The sequence below is a fragment of the Corvus hawaiiensis genome, chromosome 17 (genome assembly GCF_020740725.1).
Source record: "Corvus hawaiiensis isolate bCorHaw1 chromosome 17, bCorHaw1.pri.cur, whole genome shotgun sequence".
Classification (NCBI taxonomy): Eukaryota; Metazoa; Chordata; class Aves; order Passeriformes; family Corvidae; genus Corvus; species Corvus hawaiiensis.
Genome location: NC_063229.1, coordinates 9575841 through 9598012, shown reverse-complemented (window position 1 = coordinate 9598012; position 22172 = coordinate 9575841). Strand labels below are relative to the sequence as shown.

The window sequence follows — 22172 nt, the reverse complement described above, 5'->3', positions numbered from 1 at the left end:
GCCTTACAAGGAGAGAGGGGAAAAATAAACACCAACTTTATTCATCAGGGATGTGAACTGCGCTGGGTGAGAGGTGGCAGCCGCTGGAATAGGAGCCTGGCAAGTCAGGCTGTGGAGATCCCAAGGAAGGGTCAAAATATGAGCCAAGACACAGGGCTAATACACCCAGTTCCTAAAGAGATGATGATAAACAGTCTCAGAGCACAAAATAAATCCCCCCCATTTTCTCTGCCCAGCTCAGCTCTCCAGCCATGGGCCACTTCAGTAAGCATCCATGCTAAGCTGGGCGAATTAATCCTTGTCACCACTCAGCACTCAAGTGTGAGAAACAAAGAGTCATTTGTGAGGGAAGGGCCATTGTTAAACCCTTGAGTTGAGCCCCGAGTGTGGAGAACACAAATTCAGAACAATGAGGACAGTACAGCCAATCCCAAGAGGAACCAATGGATGTTGAAGTGCCCAAGGCAGCCCATGCCACTTCCCACATCCACGAAGATCACAGCATGATCCAGGTGCTCTTCAGGAGCAGAGGCTCACTCCCACAGGTTTCCTTAAGATGTTCATCTTGTTAGGTTTTGCTGTCTCACTGCGTTTCTGAGTGTGTCTGCAGCAATGTGAAATCCCACATGACCTGAACAGCTCTGATCATGTCTTCTTCAGTCTCAGATTTTCTGGTTCCTTTGGCAGCCTGACCCTACAAGCAGGCACAGCCCTGTCCAGGCTGACAGCCTGTTTTTTAATCTGTTCTTAGGGATAGATAAAAAAGGAGGTACTAAACGAACCTCTTCTTTAGAAAAATGACTCACAGAATAAAAGGAAAATGGTTCATTAAATTAAAAAAAAATGGTGCCCTTAAGATACTGGCATGAATTGCAAACTTTTTTTTAAAAAAAAGCCTTTACAATGCAAAAATACCACCAGATAATGAAACCAGCATCTCCTCTGAGGCAAGGACTGGCCACCACCAACGCAGAATGTAACCAAGGGGAGAGGACATCCTTCTTGTCCAAACACTTTCCACATTGCAGGGAAGGGTATTTGGCTTGCCTGGCCTGCTCTCAGCCCAGCCCCACCCCAAGCTCTCCCACTGCAGGGCTGCACACTGGGCACACACAGATCTTGCTCTTTGTGCTGATCCAGGGCCCTGTCCAACCTGGATCTGGGTCCTGAGGTTTTTTAGTAAAAGGACCTGTGTTCAGTGAGCCACCTCAGACAGAAAAACCCAACTAATGGTGGCAAAAATCACAAGGTTGGGAATCCCGTTATGCTGCTGGCTTATTCCCCCAGCTGTGGCACTCTACTTGTGGAACCAGGCAGCTTTCCATGCCAAGCCAGTGAGTTTGGCTACAGCATGTCCTGGGATACTCTTACAGTCAAACTGCTGGAATCTGATGCTCCAGGCTGCTGGTTCCCACCTCTGAGCTGTCAGTTTTCCTTCTTTTCCTTACACTAGGGCTACAAAGAACGGCTCCCCCAAAAAATGGGAATTCTCAGATAAATCCCATAGTAAAAACCAGAAGGCAGAGAGCAGCTAAAGCACTTCACCTTTGATGTTTTCACCCAACCGTGCTTGGGACCCTGCCTGCACCTGTGCTTGGCAAGTGGCCACAGACAGAAGCCACAGTTGATGGCAGGATGTGGGGCTGTCCAAGCCCCCTCAGCTGGTTTGTAGCCAGCAGTGTTATCACCTGAGCACCCACAGACCCTGGATGGAGCTGCTACTGCAGGGAAAATGAAGGAAAGAAGTGTGCAAGAGAGCAGAGAACTGTACTCCTTGTAGCTAGGCCTCATCCAAGGCCCAGCTCACTGAATGCTTTCGGGGCTGGATGGATGTGCACTCCTCCCCCTCCCAGAAGAGCTCAGAAGCATCCAGAAACTGCTGCTTTTTTGCCCAGTTTTAGTCAGGGCAGCCTGAGGCCCAGCAGAGCAGGACAGCTCACCCAGGCTCTGAGGCCAGGAGCACCAGAAGGACAATCCCTGCAATCCAACACCTTCCTCAGCACCTAGAACTCAGTCATCTTCTTGTGGGTGTCTGCTTTCTTCTGCTCCCGCTGCAGCCTGGCTTCCTGGGCCTGCAGCTGTCCCAGCTGCTTGTGAGCATCAGCCAGCTTCTCCTCCAGCTGAGCTGCAGCAATGCTGTGCCTGAAAGCAAAAAGCACAGTGGCAATGTCATCCTACATGGTAAGATCAAAGGCTTGCTCCATCCCAGGAGGCTTTGCCCTTTCTTGTAGGATTAGCCCAAGGGACCTGCTGAAAGCCAGGAATAACCTCATGCTCAGCACTATCTGGGCTAGAGAATGTCCTCCTGGGATGCTCAACAGCAGTCCTGCAGAGGTGGGCACAAGAAGGATTCCAGCACCTTTCCTCAGAGAGCTCCTCTTTTTGCCACAGCCCGAATTCCAGTCAAAGGACCCCAGACACATCTGCCAGTGTCCACACAGGTCTGAAGCACACACTAAACTCTCTCCTCCACTTCCCCTTAGGTTTCATCCAGATACATTTCACTTGTTCCTCCCACACCTCATTTCAAGCCCACCCCTCCCCAGAAGCACCAGGAACTCGGTCCCAAAGAGAACGTTTTCCTACCGCCCGATGTTGCGCGCCAGGGCCTGCTGGATTCCCCTGATGTCCCTCTGTGTCTGTTCAATCTTCTCTGTGGTCTGGAAGAGGCTGACACTCAGGGCTTTCTTGGTGCTCTTGCTGGCGTGGTAGATCTCTTTGCTGGTCCTCTGGGGCAGTGCCACCCCCCCAGCCTTGTCCCCGGCACTCTTCCCGCGCAGTTTCTCATTCAGAAAGTCAAACACGTTGCGCGGGGCCTTACGGCCGCCCGGCTGTCCAGAGCTGCCTCCCTTTGCTCGGCATTTCCTTGATTTACCTGGCTCCAGCTTCCCCTGCTTCTTCTTCTGAAGCACCTCAGCACACTGGTCCAGGGACTTCCCTCGAGGAAGCACCACAGCCTGCACTGGCTCCACTCTGCCCTCGCAATTCTTCCCTAAGCCTGAGGAGAGACACCAAGTGATTACAGCATCCCCTCTCCAAGCCACCTCCCACCACAAGCTCACGCTGACAGTCACAAGCTTAGAACAAGCAAAGAGGCTTTTGAGGTACCAGAAGTTAGAATTACTGCCCAAGCCAAGGGCAGCAGCAAAGGCCAGGCCAGGAGCCTTCCACAGCAGGAGATTTATGATTCCAAGCCTGAGGCCATCCATCAGGCCGGCTTCTGTGAAACTGGGTTCAGCCTCACATCCTCAGCTTCTCAAGCCAGGTTCTACCTAAAACTGGTTTGGTTCCTCTGGGAGAACCGGAGACACAGAGGCCCTCCCAGAGCCCCCAAGGCTCGATGCAATTTGGGTGGGAGCAGCGAGTTCAGCAGGCTTTGAAGTCTGTGTCCAGGCCAGGAGATGCATTAACACAGACATCAGAAGCTTTGCAGATCAGCTCACTTCCACCTCCAGCCTTTGAACACTCCACAACGTTCTCATGGCTTTGATCATGAACTTGACTGTGCTTCCAAGTGCCTCCAAAGTTTGCCATTACCATACAGGGGCTGGTGCCCCACAAGCCTGTACTTCCATGAAATGTCCTCCCTCTTCCCTCCAACACTGCTGTGATCTATCACCCTGCTCGAGCCTCAGCCAACAGGCCCTTCAGCACAGCACAGTTCTGGCTTCATCCAAAATATTGGGTTTTTCTTAACAGCTCCAGGACCACCCTCTCCCCTTACCTTTTCCAAACTCATATCCCATCTGAACAAGCAGTTTGGAGCCAATGCCACGAGTATGGGCCTCCCAGCCACCGAAAGAGGAGCTGCACGCAGGGGTCCATTCCCCGTTCTCTGGAACTCCTGAATCTATCACTGTGGCACAGAAGGGGAGAATCAGTGAAACAGGAATCACAAATAAAGCTGCTGTGTGGGCCACCCACACCGTACAAAAAGCCCTCACAGGGCAGTACAATTCACTTCTCCAACCTTAAAAACATTTGGTCACTCCTCCAGCCTTACTTAGTTCCTACTGAATTGTCACCTTCCATGAACACTGCACAGGGAGTGACTGAAATGAGAGATTTCACTTGATTTAATGGACACACTACCTCCCAGTTCCAGGCACAATCACCCAGGAGTTTTATGACCCTTTTCCTTCCTTCCAGGATGGTGATACGGACTAATGTACACATCTGAGTAGAATTTGGCACAGTGGCACCTAATACTTATCCCGTGCCTCCAGCTCCTGTCTCTGGCATGAGGCTCCTCCAGGCCACAGCGTTAGTTTTGTGTTACTAGGATCCAATAATCTCTGTCAGGTTAAATGCAAAGAGCTCTAGGACATGACTTTGTCCCTATGATGCAGCTGTGGCACCAGCAGAGTGACAGTGCTGCCTGTGCAGCTTCCAAGATGTCACTTGGGCACTCTATGTCACCTTTCAGCAGTAAAACAAGGCATGGCTGTTCCTGCAGCCTCATCGAGCACTGGAAGGACCCAACACTCCCATTTCTTTGGGTCTCATACTCCTGAGTCATGGAGTTCCCAGGGATGAGGAAATGATTCACTGATGAACTCAGCTCAGCCAGACATGTAAGAAACAGGCTCAGAGCTTGGAACTCTAAAATATGACACTCTCTTCTTCCACGTGTGGGAAGTTCCCATGGAAACCTCCAGCCTTCATTAGCCCAGGGATTTGCATAAAACAAAGATTTTAGTTTGCAGTTGCAGCATGACAGCCAATTAATTACTGTTCTCAATCTTTCAGGAACACATAAAGAGATCAACTACTCTTCATCAGAGGTGAGACACTCACAGTGAGAGCTCTAGGACAGCCAGCCAGTCCCAGAGAAAGGCAGAACAAAATCCCAAGTCGCTCTTGCTCACACCCTCCCCACTCCCTTACCTTTGGCATAACCAGAATCATCCACACTGTCCCTATCAGACTCATCAGATTCAGCAGCATCTTCACTTCTCAGGGGGGGAATGACGCTGTCCCCTTCCACCACGGCCTCCTTGAGGAGCAGGGAGTCAAATTTCACCGTGTAGTAACCACTGTCCACATCTACAGAGGGAACAGCAAGGACGGGAGCTCCAGTCAGTGCCCAGCACACAGGGAGCTAAACCAGAGTGAGCTCCAGCAGAACAACACGGGACAGGGGGGAGGCACAAGGAACAGGTTCTGAAAGGTTCTGGGTTTAATTTGTGATTTTTATTTCTGTCTGGGAGGGAGAAGCACCCACTGCAATGAAATGCTATTTCCACAATGCCTGTGTTGATACCCAAAGGTTTATCTCTACAAATCAAGAAAGATGGGCTGTTAAGAAATGGAATTAAAAAGAAGTTAGACTCGCTCCCTTCTGACTTAATAACAGTTAAAAGAAAGATGGAAAGAGGAAATAAACCCTCCCTCTTCCCAGGACATAAGGAAGCCTGTATCAGCAGCTGCTGGGCAGGGCCAGCTCCCCTGGTTTTTGTTTAAACAGAGCAGATTATTGCAATTCTCACCTAATTTACATGTAAATTCCTGCAGTACCTCCCTTTTCCCTGGAGCAGTTAATGACCTCGTAGTCATTTCCTTTCCACATTCCTGCTCTTTATACCTCCTGTTTCCCAGCCAATTCCCTCCTCTAGCCTGAAAAAACTCAGACTGTTTCCTCAGCTATGTCAAGATTTTGAGTTCAGGGCCACAACCACATAGTTTACATTTTTCTGTCACTAACCACAAGAGCAAAGTTTTAGATCCACGTAACCCTCAGCCTCCACCTTCCCCCTGGACCCCGGGAAAGCCCCTGTCCCCCCTCACCGGTGATTTTGGCCGTGTACCAGATCCCGTCACTGTGCTTGGCCAGGCAGGCTGAGCCCACCCCCAGACTGCTCAGGTCGGGCTCTTGGAACGGCTGCAGCTCCTCCACGGACACCACCTGACCATGGGAAAACCTGCAGGGAAGGAGGAACAGGAGTTTTCAAATGAAAATCCCTTCCCTCCTCAAAGGAAATGCACACGAGTGTCAGCAGTGATGAACCTTCACCATAACTGGGGATGTTTGACCACGTGCTGCTGCAATTATAAAGCTGTTCATGTTTCACCTTAAACATGTTATTTATATCATGGAATAAGGAATGCATCCCACCCCAGAGACTTTAACTGCCTTGCTAGTGACACATCCAGTTAAAAAGTTCATGGCTTTGGGGATAAACAGGATCAGAGACAGGCAGGGCTCCAGCCCAGCACCTTCACAGACCACTCAGGCTGATCCTGCTGAAGATCCCCAAAAAAGGAGCCTATAAAACCTCCCTGTGCAACTGGAATGTGAGCACTATCCACAGACTCAGGTGTTTTATTTTAAAACACTTAATTAGTTAATTTATCCACTCAGTTATGTAACACCTCTGCAGCTTCCCCATGGGATGTCCCACTTCATCTGTGCACTAGCTAAAGAAACAGCCAAACTGATGCCACTGCTCACCACAGTGCACTTTAAAAACATTAAGGCACAATCTCTCTGGGTGAGAAAGCCACATAGAGCACTTTAGGAGGAGGTTTATCCCTCTGGAACAAGGCCCCTCCCACCCCTCTCTCTTTACCGACAGTTCTCCTTAAATCTGCACTTGTCATCCAGGAAGAACGGGCATGGCTTCAGGGACTTGTGGGTGGGGTACAGATAGAGCACCCTGACCCCGGCACTGCCATCCTCCAGCTCCTCTGTCCCCACAATCATGGCATTGTGGTACTCCAGGGTCCCCCAGGAGCTGTAGTAGGGGGCTTTAACTTTCATCCCACTCAATTCCTCCTCCTCCTCCTCCTCTCTCTCAGACTCCTCCTCCTCTTCACTGCACTTTGATTTGGTTTTATTCCCAGTTTCTCCCTCTCTCTCCGAGGAGATCTCATTATCAGCTGGAGCCTCATCTGTTCCAAGCCCAGCAATGGCTTCCTTAAAAGCAGCGTATTCCTCATCTTGGGCAGAGCTCTCCAGATGGGAATCCTGCCCCGGCAGACCTGCTGGGGAGGAGGAGGAGGCATCTGTGTCCAAAGTGGCCAGAAGTTTGCTCTTTTTCACAGCCACCAGGCTGGACTCGGTCAGTTCTATCAGCTGCTTCAAATCCTCCTGCAGCTGGATCAGGTCCGACTGCTGCGATGGATCCTGGCCCGCCCCCAGCGCCAGCTCCACCTGCTCCAGCTGGGCGTTGTAGGTCTGGATCGCTGCTTCCAGACTCTCTTCATCCATTGTCAGCACAAGGAAGGCGCTTTTGCCCGCGTCCTCTCCACGATCTCAAAACACATTCAGAGTTTACTCAAGCACTTTTGGATAACAAGTCCTCGCCCGCAGAAGCGACATATACCCGCCGTCCCGCTCTTTCCCTCGGAAATCACCGGGGTGATGCTCCTGCTGGAAACAGGCGGCAAGAGGCGACGGCAGAGTCCGAGGAGAGGCCGGGCCTGGCCCTGCGCTCCCCCGCCACGGAGTCCACTCAAGCCCACCGGGCCCGCGCACGGCACCGCTCCTCCCGCAGCCTGGGCGCTCCCTCAGCCCCAGGGCTGCAGCACCTCCCTGAGCCGCCACCACCACCTCGGCGACCCCAGTGCACCCTCAGCCGCCTCGGCCCCTGCGAGCCGCCTCCGCGACACCCGCCATGACACCCCCCCTTCCTGCCGCAGAGCCGCCGCTTCCGGCTGCGCTCGCCAGCGCGTCACCCGCTCAGCGCTCGGGGTCCCCGGCAGGCCGGCGGCGCTGGACATTCTGGGAGTTGTAGTCCACACGCTACCCATGTGCGGCTACCGCAGCGGCAATAGGACTACATTTCCCAGAGCCCCAAGCGCATAATGGCGGCGGCCGGTGGCGCTGGGGAGTCGTAAGAGGCGGCTCGGGCTCCGGCACTGACACCGGCACCAGGACCAGGTGAGGGGCCGCGGGCCTCGGGCTCGGGGCTCTTTTCCTCGCCCGCTGCTCTCGAGAGCTTGGGGCGGCCTTCTGGACCGGGACGTGGCGCTGGGCCGGGACGTGACGCTGGGCCGTCAGGGGGAAGTGGCGGTAGGGCCGGTGTTCCCCTTCACCCGTCACTGGCTGTGAAAGGGAAGGAAAGGGCCGGATCTTTTGGATGTGGAAGGATTTCCCGTGTCCGGGAGGATCTCCCGGGTCGAGGAGGAGCAGGCCGGCGGTCGGGCGCGCCCGGCATCAGTCGCTGTCCCGAAAGAGGAGCGGGCCGGGGTTCCCCCCAGCCGGTGGCCCGGCTGCTCCCCCGGGGACGGCAGGAACCCCCCGCTCTCGCACAGCTGGAGGCAAAGGGTCGCCCCGGTACCTGTGGGATTGAAGCCCCTACCCTTAGGTGCCCTGTCCTCCCTTACCGTGAACCCCCCGATTCCTGCTTTGGAACACTTTTATTTCCCTTTAGGTAATGGTGTTTGACTTCAAAGTGGTTGTTTAAGCACGCTTAAGGCAGCTGCCTCTCAAAGGCTCTGCCTTGAGGTTCCCTTTATCTGTGTTTGAACAGAAGAGTTGTTGCAATGGCGTGTGAGTCAGCTGCAGCACTTGGTGCCAGTGCTTCCTGCATCCCAGCAAAGCTGATCTGCTTTGTGTGTTCAAATTCAGCACCAAAAAACCCAGGTGTGAGCTTCTGTAGATTCTTGCTCAAAATACCTGTTCTTTGTATTTGTATGAAGTTCGCTTCATTTTCTGTGGGTGTTACATGTACTGCAAGAGGTGTTCAAGCCCTTCCTCAGCTCCCCTTTAAACCCCAGATTTGATCTTGAGCTGTTTTCATGATCTCTCTTGGCTCTGTGATTTTCCCTGGGATTGCCTAATTATGAGAGTTCCTGATAAAAGAGTAACATCATTTATTTATCTGGCATTGGGAAAAACTTGCGCTGTGGCATGAGAGGCTTTTGGGAATGACCTGTTTGTTAATGATGTTAATTATTTGCATTTGTTGCAGGAGCAGGATGTATACGCTGCTGTCAGGGCTCTATAAATACATATTCCAGAGGGATGAGTACTGTGTCCTGATCCTGGGTTTGGACAATGCTGGTAAAACTGTAAGTGCTGTTTATCACCCCATGGAGGGCACACGCAATCCTAAACATTCTCCAGGGATAAATCTTCCAACAAGGGTCGATCTTCTTCAGCTCTGTCCTGAGTTATTTTAGTGATGTCACACCAAACAGTCAACTTTTCCCTGTTACTTAAATTACCACAAGTTTTCAGGGATGTGGCTGAGGCTTTGGTAATCCCATAATCGCTTATGATCCCTTATTTCCTTGCTAAAATAGGGAGCAGGAAGAGGAGTTTGTCCAAAATTAGGTAGGGCAGTATCTGCTCTAGCAGGATTGTGCAGAAATGAAAAGGCAGGCTTGGGGTAGGATTACCCCAGCCAGTAAAATGTTTGACAGTAAATACTTTGTCTTATTCCTTTTCAGACCTTCCTTGAACAAACTAAAACCCGATTTAACAAGAACTACAAAGGGATGAGTTTGTCCAAAATCACAACCACTGTAGGCTTAAACAGTAAGTAAATCCACGTGGAATTTTTTCAGCTTTCCTGTGCAGTTAGACAACAGCTGTCTTTTGTTTGAAATATTTAAGAATTCAGAAGGGCAGAATAGTTCCTGGAAGCAGAGATTGTGTCTCCCAACTGCCCAGGTCTTTTTGTAGATAATAAAATAGGCTTTCTTACCTTAGGAGGAAAAACTCTTGAAGTATTAGACCCCCAGGTATCCTATTTCAGTGTTGTCCTCAAACTGTATTTCCCTGCAGTTCATTCCTTGGCCCAATTCTGGAATTATTTGCACTGATACTGCTCTAGATTTGTGATCACTCTGTGCAGGTTTTGCTCTGTTGTTGCAAGTAGTCACTGCCTGTGATTTGTTCCCCTACAAGCTTGTCCCAGCCCAGATTTCTGAGTGGGGTGTGCATGTGTCTGTGCTTTACAGCACCTCTAGTTTTAACTGGATTCTTCTTTCCTTCTTCCCTCCAGTTGGAACTATTGATGTTGGCAAAACTCGGCTGATGTTCTGGGATCTTGGCGGGCAGGAGGAACTGCAGTCACTTTGGGACAAGGTTAGAGATGTGGTTTTGTTTAATTTGATGTGTACAATTTGCCCAGAGAAGCTGTGGCTGCCCCATTCATGGAAGTGTTCAAAGCCAGGGTGGATGGAGCTCTGATCAGCCTGATGTAGTGGAAGGTGTCCCTGCTCATGGCAGGGGGTTGGAATGACTTGATTGGCTGTTTCCAACACAAACCATTCTGTGATTCCATGATTTCTGTTAGAAGTGGTTTTATCTCTTAGAACTGAACCACTACAATCATTTGGTAATCACACAGGCTTATTGATAACCCCAGTAGTTAGCACTAACAATTTGCCAGAGATTCCACTATTTCTGTGCTTAATATTTGCATTATTGGTTACAGACAGCAATTACCAACCCAGATCTGGGGTTGTGCCATAGAGATAAGCTTTGGGGAGACACAGGTGAGGTTTTTCAATCTGGTGTGTTGATCAGGCCTGCAAACAGAACACACCATGCTGTGTGCCTGCATTCTCTCCAGGCACACTGTGAATACAGCTGGCTCTAACTGGTTGATCTCCTCCACATGTACCAAAAATGTACCAAATTAAGATAAAATCATGAAGAGGAACAAGTGATCCTAGTGGATTGACACCAATATCTGTGTTCTCCTTCCAGTACTATGCTGAATCTCATGGGGTGATCTATGTTATTGACTCCACTGATGAGGAGAGGCTCTCTGAGTCCAAAAGAGCTTTTGGTAAGTACAGTGTGAACAAAATAGACCTGAAAGGTTGTATCAAATGAGACTGTAATGCAAGAAAGAGCCTCTGGCTTCATCCCTGTGTCCAGATAATCTGTGCCAGGCATTTGTGCAACTTCCAGAACTGGCTAAACCTGGTTTTGTTTCTGTCCTTTGTAGAGAAGATGATTACCAGCGAAGCTCTGGAAGGGGTTCCCATTCTGGTGTTGGCCAACAAGCAGGATGTAGAGGTAAAATATGGCAGATTTACATACATGAGCAAATAAGCCTTGGAAAGGTGAACTCTGCATTCATGTTAAATTTGTTCCACATTCCTGAGCTGATTCTATGGCACTGTCTCATCACTTGGAGTAATTGCTTTGAATTTAGTTGTGGTTTTTTTCCTTTCTGTTCCAACCCTTTTCCAGTGCCATGAATGAGCTTCTTACAGGCACATAGTTTTGAACTCTTTATGTAAACAGAGCAAACTGCATAGCTATGGTGGGTCTTTCTTGTACCGTGACTGGGTGTATTGATACTGTTTTTTCCTGTTTATTCAGAAAAAAAATGTTTAGTGCGCTTTGTTTATGATGCTGTTTAAAACCCAGGAATAGCACAACAGATGTATGTGAAGCAAGTCATCCTTTCCCCATAACTGGATAAGATCTGTTCAATAAAACTCTTTGTTTGTTGTAGAGCATTCCATCAGTGACAGCAGTGAATGGCAAGGAACTCTCTTTTCTGGTAATATAATATGAATTTTTTCCAGCATATTCAGAACTGTAAAGCTCTTGGTTTGGGTTGACAGTTCGTGGGTGGTGCAGTGTTTAGGTGACACATCCTGGACCATCCTTATCTGCCCCAGCATGGAAAAAAGAGAAGAGAGTGCCTAAGGTGATCGTGGTGTTTTTCATGTTTTCCTCCTTTCCCCTACAATGTACCTGGAATTCCAGGACTGTAGCTCCAGTGATCGTCTCTAGATGGAGCCAGAGGCTTCCAGTAGGATTTAGAGCACCAGCCCTGGCAGCTGGGATCACTGTCTGTTCCAAAGTATGCCAAAACTTCTCAGGTTCTTCCTCTGGACTTTACACTTGTCCGAGTGATTGCACTTGTGGGAAGTACTTGAGACTTCCATTGAAATCACTTGGCTCTCAAGGAGGATTGATTACATCTCATAAGTACAACACAGATTAGTTGTTGGATGATCTAGATTATCTAGTCTTAGAAATAAGAGAAATGTAGTTCCATGTAAAAGCAAGAGATCAAGACAGAACTCATGATTTATGGTCCTGACTTCGCTGTGGTCTCTGGAATGTGGGGAAATGGTCTGTCTTTTTCCTGTGGAAACCAGAATACTGACTCTCATATTCCATGCAACACCACAGCTCTTCTGTTGGGAGCAGCCTGCACTCTAGCCTTGACCTGTTGAGAATGTTCCAGGCAGTGACCTGGAAAGCTGTTCCAGTTTCCCTTGTGACTGTATATACATACTTTGTTACAGGCTGTAGACACTGGCTTTTCTGACACTCTAGCCAGACTAAAGACAAATAATTGATCAAGTGGACATCTTTAAATGACCAGAAAGAGGTATTTGGAACAGGCTTTCAAAAGAAAATCTGACTTCTTGCCCCCTCTGGAGGCTCTGAGACCAGCCCACTGACTTAGTGCCTTCATGCAGTTGCAGAGCTGCAACAAAGAGATTAGCAAAGCCAAACCCACTTTCTATTTGTAAGAAATACCTAAATTGGATATTTAGAGGTCCACTCCTGCAGAATGATCTTGGTTATGAACCGAGCAAAGAGACATCACTGCTGTTAACAAATCACTAAGGGGATTATAGCTTATTTTCAGTAATCACTGAGGTTCACTTAAGGCTGAGAAAACTCAGTAGCCTGTTTCTCTTCCTCTGATTTAGCAGAATGGAAGACCTCTGGAATAACTGATAATTAGTACTGACAGACATTTTTCTGCTCTGGATCTCCAGAAATAAAACTGTAGTAGGGAATTCTCACCAGCATCCCTCTATCCTGAACCACAGTAAGGGAGGATAAGTGGTATCTTAACCTTGCTGGTATTTGGAGATGAAGGATAATTCTTGATGATGATGTCTATAGAGGCCAGCAGAAGGCTCGTGATTAAATACATCAGAAATAGTACGTCTGGCATAGTTTGTTTGTTTCGTTTTTAAGTTTACATTCTGTTATTAAGATAACAAAAGTGCTGATGCAACCTGAAATTGCATAAAGTGTTAAGAATTCTGCTGTGAACCCCAAGGTACACTGTGTCCTCTCAGCACTGCCAAGCACGAGCAGTATTTGGTCGTTCCAGGGGATGAAGTACGTCACTGACTGCAAAACACCAATTCTAATATTCTCACAGTACTGAATGTGATATTTTATTGTATCAGGAGAATGCTCTGTGTTCAGCAGGGCCTTCAAAACTGGATTATTTTATAATTAATTAAAAATCCGAGTCAAACGTGTGTTGGAGGAAGGAGTTTGGGTTTTTAAAGGAGCTATTGCTTTGAAGGTGAAATAAAATACCTAATATCTACTAATTCCTGTGAACTCCCTTTCAACTCAGAATGCCACTTTTGAAAACATGGCTTATTGCAGAAAAAACTGCAAAATAAGAATTGATATTTGCTGTTTCGATGTGAATGCAGCTGTTGAAAGGTTTGCACAAGGTATACATTTCTAAGCTTTACAATGAACTGTTACAGTTTGAGGATAGAATGGTTCATTATGGAACACTATTCAAAATACTGGAAAAACATGACCTGTCAAAAACAGCATTTGAAATTTAACAATCTGAAAATTACTGAGTGTTGAATGATGTCCCATGTCTGGGAGGAAGTTTTGCCATCCTCATCTAAAGACAAATTTTGGAAATTTAATTTGAAGTCTCCAGAATGTTGAAAAGCCTCCTTATGCCTTTGGAAAATGCGAGGAGTCATGTTGAGTAGCAGATACTCATTTCCACACAGCTGTTAGAAAACAGACCTTCTTCATGAAAGCCATTCCACTTTCCAGCTGAAGACCTACCACAACTTCCCTGTAAAATTAGTTTTAATTTAAATTAGCTGGTTTAAATTGAGGCTATACTATTCCTTGTTTAAATTTAAACAAGCTTAAGTTTTCATTTAAAACAAACTCGTAAAAAGGGTAGCCCGCAGCATAGGTCAGGTGAGTCAGACTTTTTGTGAAATAATTTTATTTATGCAATCCACCTTGCTGTTGTTTCTCTTTTAGTTCCATTCTGATGGTTGATTACTCTTGAGATGGCTGAAGAGCCTCTACTTGAGGTTTTATCCATGTTTCCAGTTTTATCCTGACTGGAGACCAGGCAGCAGCATTGTCTGCTGCACTGGATTTGGTGAATGGATAAAAAACTCTACAATTCAACCTTTTTTTGGCTAAAACTTGTCTTGCTGCTTGATAGATTTTTAGGTGTGCCATTGCTGAGTCTTAATTTGGGTAATGCTATTCTGAACCCTTCCTAGGAGGAACTTGGTTCAGTCTTGGCTGGATTATGCCTGGAGGAGCCTTCATCAAAAGATGTTTTGCAGTGTGTTATTTTGGGGAAGCTGAGATGGAAATCTGGTTCGTCATGTGTTGTGTGTGAGGTTCCTGTGAACTGGCTGAGAGATACCATCATTCCTGAAAGGTCACTGTGGATTGTGTTGTTGCAATGGTGCACTGTTGATGTGATCACAGATCCAGCTTCCCTTCCTTGCCCTTAGGTTATGTGTTTGCAGCTGAGAAACAAAACACATCTGTAAACAAATACTTTGTAATGTGCTGGGGCGAAGGGGAACTTGGAAGCCACAGCTGACATTTTCCCTGAGCATGCGAAGCTCAGGTGCCCCTTGCTGAAGTGATGGATAATCTGCCTCATCCTCTGCTGTCACATGAGATTCCCACTGGGGGCTTTCCCTGGAACACTAAATCAAGGCATTGATAGTTTGGTGTTACCCCCTCTGCTGTGCTGCTCTACTTCATCCCAAGGGGAAAATGATTTTCCTCAAAACAGGATTGGTGGTGCAGTGACATCCTGCTGTGACAATTTGAATGGTGCAAAATCTCCTCAGAAGCAAAACTCTTTCTGATGCAGATTTCCATGGAGAGCTGTGGCTGGGCAGCTCTGTGGAAGGTGGAGCAGACCATGGCTCTACCAGAAGGTGGGAAAGGGAAGTTATGACCATGGTTTATGCTGGGAGATAAAAATGGCTGTAATTGTAAGCTGCACTGGGAAAAGTGGACTCTTAAGGGTTCAGGGATGGGCAAGGTGAAGGATGTGGGTTCTCTGTGCTGCTGGGTATGTGCAGGTGTCCTGGTCTGCTGGTGGTGTTGGGAAGTTCATTGCCTGATTGCTTTGCTACCTGTGCAAGTAGATGTTAAGGAATCACGGACAGCATGACTGTGCTCTCTGTTGTTACTTTGTACCTTGAACACTTTATCTGATTTATTTTAAAATGCATCATCATTCAGGAAAGGAGAAGGAAAGGGTAGACTCAAGAAGAATAAATGGATATACTCAGAAGTATATCATTAGACAATGATATTAAACTGTAAGGGGCTTAAAGTATATTTCAAGAAGCATTTGCTCATTTTCAGCTGCCTTGAGATTTAACCATCCTGCTGCAAGGTCTCATTGACTGAAAAAAACAAAGACATGAAAAATAGCTCAAATTACTGACCTGCAGCTCTTTCTCCTTCCCAGCTGTTGGGTAATTGACTTGTCCAGAGCTTTGAGTTAAACCAGGAAGCATTTGGACCTGCCTTTGACACTGTACAAGGCTAAGGGAGCAGCTTTTACAAACCAGTAGAGAATGGTTGGTTGGCTGTAATCTCTGGCCCATCTTCCAGACCTACCGGTATGAATTCCAGCTCTCAAGTCCAGTCTGACTCCCTCTAAAGTTAGTAATTGTTGTTGGTTTTTTTAATTAACTATTTATCCTGTGGCTGACAGCTCGTCTGTATGAACTGCATGTTTGTCAAAAATCCCTAACTAAATTGTTGAGACTTTGGTGGAATGATGTCAATAACATTTTTGGATATGGTTGCTAGGTCACTGATTGAAAGGGCAAGTTTAAAATGCAACTTCGGTCATAAGAAAGTACAGTCATCAAAAGTTGTACAGCTAATGGAGTCAAGGGCACTGGGTGAATTGGGTGTTGTTAAACACCTTACAAGCCATTTCTTAAGATCCCTTCCTATTTTTGAACAATGAAACCTGCTTACTTCTATTGTCCACAAAAATTTTCTGTATTTAATTTCTCCAGAATCAGTGTTTTGCGAATGGATGGCTGGTAACATTAATTTTCATATTTCTGTCTCTCAGAATTTACGTCCACTTGTCCAATCCTCAGGACTCATAAGGGTCCAGTTTGGCATTTGTGTAAACATTTGTCCAAAACACTTATGTGGGCCTCACTGAAGGTTCAAAACACATAACTGAGCATTGTTGAAGGTCCAAAATGTCTTTGCAGAGAGGAGGAAGGGTGGCCTTTTGGCCAGCTGAAGTGCTTAAATGGCTTGTCCAAGGCTTCTTAGGAAAAAGTGAGCACTGAGTGGTCAGGGAGGTGCAAGTCCAGACTTTAGTTGGGCAAGTTTGCTTTTGTTGTAGCTTTAAAAGTAAGATTTTTATGGTGACACCATGTTATGTGTCAGGAAAGTAATCCACTGGTTTATTGAGGGTTCTTGATTTGTGGTGGTGTTCCCAGCAGCCTCCTGGCAGCTTCGCAGAAGTTTAAGACCTGCTGGGGGTCAAGAGCACAGTGACATCAGGCATCAGAAAACGTGCTGCAATCAGTGCTGCCAGTGTTTTCTCTGAATGCAGACAGATGAGTGCTGGTGGGGCATGGCTGTAATGCCAAGGAATGTGCTGAGAACAGGAAAAATCACAGGCTGTTTTGTGAGAGTGCCCAGGGTGCTGGCAAAGCGTCAGCTGGGCTTGTGGCAGGGACCCTGTTTCAACAGGCTTTGTCAATAGAAAAGCTCTTGTAGTGTCCTGGTAAATACAAGCTGTGTGTGACAGTTGAGCAGCTTGGAAGGGATATCCTTCGAGGGGGCAGGTTGTGCTCATTTTCAGGTCTGTTTGCTTAGAAGTGTACAAATTAAGGCTCAGCTAGGTGAGGCAGTGTGTATGTACTGTCAGCAAACAGCACTCTCTTTGGTGAAAAAAGAATATGTTCATTTCTTTAGAATGCAAAGAGGTGAATTTGCTGTGTTGGTGGGTGAGGGGGTTTAACCTCACAGCATTGCCATCCTGACTGAAGCACAACTGCAGACATGGTAGGATTCATTGTGGAAGAAGGTCACCATGTCTTGTAGCACAAACAAGCTCTTCTTTGGTTCCCTTTGCAGACTTGTCTGTCAATTCCTGACATCAAGACAGCATTTAGTGACTGCATTAACAAAATTGGGAAGAGAGACTGCCTGACACAAGCCTGCTCGGCCCTTACTGGGTGAGTATGAGAAGGGGTAGACTCAGAATTGATTGACTGAGCAGCTGTGGGGTGTCACACACAGAGCAGCACTACAGGATTTATTAAGCCTTGAAAGGGAGCTGTGCTTCCTTCCAGCACTGACAGACACTCGTTCAAGAACCTTGGACTTGCCCCAGCTCAATAACTTCCTCTGTAAATCCTGCCTGTGAAACACAGTGCAAGTGTACTTCTGGCTGAGAGCAGCTGGACTTGGAGGCGTATTTATTGTCCTGTATCATCCCTTCTCCTTGCACAATAATCCTTGAAGGTGCTGGTTTGCTGCAGCTCCTGGCTTTTAGGTTAGAATGCAGTTGAAAATGCAGCTGTTGATGCCTCTGCCAGAGAAATGGGTGGTGCTTCACTGTTGCTGCTGTAACTATGCTTCTACTTCCATATTCTTTGGCGTGCAGATGAGCTGTGTGATGGGGATGATATAACAGTCCCCAAGAGCCCTCTTACATGGGAATGCCTGTGGTTTAAAATTTGATGACTAAAACAGACCCTAATTGGGGCTTATGCAGCTGCATGCCACAAACTTGACCAACCCACTGGATTCTTGATATCTTGGCATCATTACTGCGTATCGAGTCTTGCAGTACTTTGCTTCTTTGTACTTTCAGTTCTTTAAGTGAAAAGTGATACTTGATATAAGTCAAAAGTTTTGTTCCAGATAGAGAAACACTCCTGGCTGAATTACTGCCTGGGCTGAATCCAGAGCTTTGAATTTTTTTCTTTTATAAATTTAGCAAGAAATCTGTGTTATCATACAAGGTACTGCAAAGAATAACAAAAACTACTTGAACTGTGGAAAAATATCTGTTGTCTGCATTGCTACAAATCACATACCATTAAGCAGATGAATGACCACAACAATGTTCAAGCACTGACTGGAAGAGAAGTATTAGATAATAACCTTATGAAAAACAACCTTTTCAGCTGTGTTTTTTTGTACAAACATTTCTAGTTTTGATCTGTGTGGAATTTCCTTTCAAAATTCTGGTTTGAGCTTGCACTAAAAGAATAAATAACTCCTGGAAGTCATGGCTAGGGAGCTGGTGGTGACTTGCTTGGCAGCCCCAGCACAGATGGTTACAGAGGGCTGGAACCAGGATTGCAAGATCTTATACAACTAGTGTGAGGTTTGTGGCAAAATAACCTCAAGCCAGCTGTCAGGTGTGTTTGATGCTTGTTCATCCCAAGATTTCCACAGAGTTGGTCACTAAGTTGGGTGTAGACTTTTATAGACATCAGAAAAATAAAGGATGGAGGTATATATTGCTGAGCTAAAAGAAATCAGATTCCTGTTGTTTGCCTGCACGAGAAATGTCACAGAAATGCCAACAAATAACTGGGGTAGGTAGAGCCCTTACCTTCCTCATGTAAGGGCTCAGTTAAGGCCTGTATGATCCATGTTTCTGTTCTTGGTTGCTTCTTGTTGTTGGTTTATTTTAAAACCTTTTCTGCTTGTCTTACTTCCTTAGCAAAGGGGTGAACGAAGGAATTGAGTGGATGGTGAAGTGCGTGGTGAGGAACATCCACCGGCCCCCAAGAAAGAAGGACATCACGTAGGAATTCCGAGCCAGTCAAGGAATGGACAGCCTCTTTCCACACACTTTTGTGTTCCCTTTAAAGAAGGTGATCCACTGGATTCCTATTACACCTGATTCTTTCCTAAGTTTGGAGACAAATATTCTCTTTCTGTGTCTAAAAAAAAACTTGAGCCAAGGATTCCAACTGGGTGGGGGGTGGGAATCTCTTACATTAAGTATTGTCTTTGGCCTGAGAGCATCCTATGTAGCAACCTACACATTGTTGCCGATGCAAAGGACTTAATTTTCTACTATCTTACTCTGTGATTCCTGATTTGTTAGTCTAACAGGCTGGAGGCCGGTGACATGAAGGAGCACCTGAAGGAAATGTGTAGGTGAATGTGGAAGGGGAGGAGCAGCCTGGGGAACAGCTGTCCCTCCTAACTGAGAAGATCCCTTGCTGCTCCAGCCCCATGTTCCTGCAGGGTGTTACTGGCCCTGTTATGCTGCTGTTTGTGTAGTGGGGAGAGACAGCATTGATTAGAACTTGATTTTCAGTTGGGGTGTTGATTCATAACTTTGACCTGTGGTAAAAGCAGATGTGGAAACCAGCAACTACACAGTGGTTATAGGGTCATGGAATCGTTAAGGTTGGAAAAGACCTGATCAAATCCAACTGTGCTGGTTGAAATGGATATTTCTACCAGGATACGGATTCCAGAAGCACTGCCTTGCTCTGACTGCCAGTCTCTGTGCATTCTCTTTAATCCTAAGAGTGATTGGGATCTTCTGTAACTGGACTGAATCAAGGCCCTCTCTGTGATCTTTCTAAACTGAAAAAAACCTCTAGGCAGGGAGAAATCAGTATGCAATAAAGCTTCCTACTTATTTGAACTTCCCTGGCTGAAACAAGTGGTGTTTGGGAATAGCAGTACTTAGCCCGTAGGTTTTCTTTGAAATGTAAGAAAAAACAGAAAGGCAGCACTCAAAAGACAGTGCTCAGTTCTTACATCGCCTACTCAGCTAGCTGAGTGATGCTGATATATCACTATCATTTCCCTGAATATGAGTTTTTACGTGAATTTCATGGTGGTTTGGCAATGGGTGTGGCTCCTCCTCTGTTTTATTTACTTCTGGCACTGGCAAAGGTTCTGTGCTGTTTGCTGACATAATTAAGGGGCCATTAATTGCACTGTACTTGAGCCAGTTAGCAATATTTGTTTAAAGGCTGTTGGGATCAAAGAACTTTCTGCCAGATTTTCTGCGTGCAACTCATTGCAGGTGTTTTTTGAGAGAGAGCATCATTCATTCACTCACATTTGGGTCAAAGCACAAGAGCAGCTGGGCTGTGTCACTAAGCTCATGAAGTTAGTGGAAATAATTGCAAACTGAAGAGCAGAATCTTGCTTCTCAATAAGAGAAGTAAGGCTCCTTCAGACTTAGTGACCCAGTCATTTTTCTTGTGTGCTCTGTGAATGTGGAGGATCTCTTGGAAATCACTCACCCACTGCAGGAAATGGCACTTTTTCTGCGTGCTGCATGTGATGTTGGGCTGAGATTTTCAAGAGTACTAAAGTTTTGGAGAACCAATGGCCATTGGCCATTAATTATTGGGAGCATCTCTCTCATTGGGCTCTTGGAAAACACTTGGAAAGCCTGAGTGTTTTCAAGGTGACTTTGTGACTCTGGCTGTTTTGGTTGGCAGAGTTGGTGTTGACAGTTAAACTGAAGATGGGAAACAGCAACTAATGAAAAAAGTACCTTGCTGAGAGTCAAAACACTTCAGTCAAGTAGCTTGAAATGTCTGTTCTTTGGGACACAAGGGGTTTTCCAAGATTTTCACATACTATTCTCAGATCTCTTGCTCTTTCTTTGCCGTGGGAGACCAGAAAGGAAAAAACAGCTTCTAGACACAAAGAAAAGCTTCTAGACTGTTTTGTGGCCCATATCAGCAGGGGATCTTAAAGCAAATATTTTGACTTCAGCATTCCAAGTTCTCAGGCGTGCAGAGTCCTTTCCCCAGAGACATGCCCAAGCTGAGATAGGTATGTATGAGCATGCTCTGGCCACAACAAATCAGGGAGGATTTCTCTGAAACCAGCAGCATGAAGTTCACACTAATTCAAAGGGAGCTACCAGAGCAGTATCCCAGCAGATGGGACAATTTTTTATATTTTGATCAGAAATTTAATAGTTTACCACATTTTATACTTACAGGAAACTCAGACTTACTTAAAATGCTTTTTTTGTTTCAAGTGACCCTCCTGCCAGATCTCAAACAAAGCAAGAATGTTTCTGAATAGTTTCAATGTAGTCAGTTTTCCAGATTTTTGATATACTTGCATTGCACCTGTTTTGCCCATGCCTGTTCACAGCAGTGTGACTGCCTGAAGAGCTGCTTTATCTTCCCAAGGAGAAAAAGTTTGGTCACCTGCACTTTGCAATCCCTGTTTCCTTTGGCATGCTGTCCATGAGATAAAGGTAAGTGTCTAATAACCTCAGCAGAGATCCCACTTGCCTTATTTGAGCATTGGCAGATGATCACATTTCTCTCACCTATCTGGAATTTCCTATGCAAGCATTCATTAGCTGGTAGCAGTAGGAGACAAGAGCTAAGAAAACACCTCTAAAGCATTTAGAATCCTAGTGAATCTTTGAGTCTTAGTGCTGTCTGTGTGCTGCCAATTCCATCTTCATTTGGAACTCTGTAAGGACACAGAGTAACTGAAGTACAGCAGTTCTGGCTGGTCCAACCTGATCCTGTCCTGTCCTTGTGTAAGGCAGCAGTGACGGCTGCACTGAGGGTCTGCGTTGCAGTGGTGCTGACGTCAGAGCTCACCCCACTTCCCAGGACCTCCCATCCCACAGAACCACAGAAAATGCCAAGACAAATCAGACCCAGCTTCAAAGTCCAGCATCTTAAAGTCCAGAGTCCAGTCTCTGGCTGCTAACATCTGTCTCAGAAAGTGGAGCAAACAGATGTGCTCCTGGCCATCCCTACTCTGCTAAACTGAAATCAAGCCATCATAAAGAAGTGGACTTAACATCCAGTGCTGTAGGGTAGTTTTAGTGGTTAACAGGGCTATTTTTAGTCTCTTCTTCCTTATCATCCTACTTGTGTACTGCTGACACATCCAGCATATCCAACAGTTTGTTTAGGCAAAGAATCTGCTGTCATAATACAGATCACAATCTTGAATGAGTCTCCTCAGCAATGATGTTTTAGCTGTGTATGAGATTGTTGGGTTAGTCATGATTTCCAAGAATGTTCTTGATTAACTGACTGACCTATTAATGCAGGTTTGAAAATGTAAGGCTCAGCTAAAAACCTGCCGTAAAATACTTTTGGAGGGTGCTGAATTGATCTAGGCATTTCACTGGATTTTTAACAGTATCCTGGGATGTCTCTCCTGGCAAATAGTGTTA

General features: G+C 46.5%; 2 protein-coding genes across 2 annotated transcripts; one reads left to right on the top strand and one right to left on the bottom strand.

Annotated features, from left to right (window-relative positions):
* Positions 1-14: 14 nt before the first annotated feature.
* ZGPAT (zinc finger CCCH-type and G-patch domain containing) lies at positions 15-7640 on the bottom strand. Its single transcript, XM_048321611.1, has 6 exons — positions 6570-7640; positions 5788-5921; positions 4888-5046; positions 3725-3856; positions 2587-2998; positions 15-2142 (listed from the first exon to the last, which is right to left on the bottom strand). The coding sequence occupies exons 1-6, from the start codon at positions 7208-7210 to the stop codon at positions 2004-2006; spliced, it is 1617 nt and encodes a 538-aa protein (XP_048177568.1). The 5' UTR covers positions 7211-7640; the 3' UTR covers positions 15-2003.
* Positions 7641-7776: 136 nt separating this feature from the next.
* On the top strand, positions 7777-19640 carry ARFRP1 (ADP ribosylation factor related protein 1). The gene is made up of 8 exons (XM_048321618.1): positions 7777-7882; positions 8916-9015; positions 9397-9484; positions 9954-10036; positions 10664-10745; positions 10908-10978; positions 17096-17196; positions 18699-19640. The coding sequence occupies exons 2-8, from the start codon at positions 8923-8925 to the stop codon at positions 18784-18786; spliced, it is 606 nt and encodes a 201-aa protein (XP_048177575.1). The 5' UTR covers positions 7777-7882; positions 8916-8922; the 3' UTR covers positions 18787-19640.
* Positions 19641-22172: the final 2532 nt, after the last annotated feature.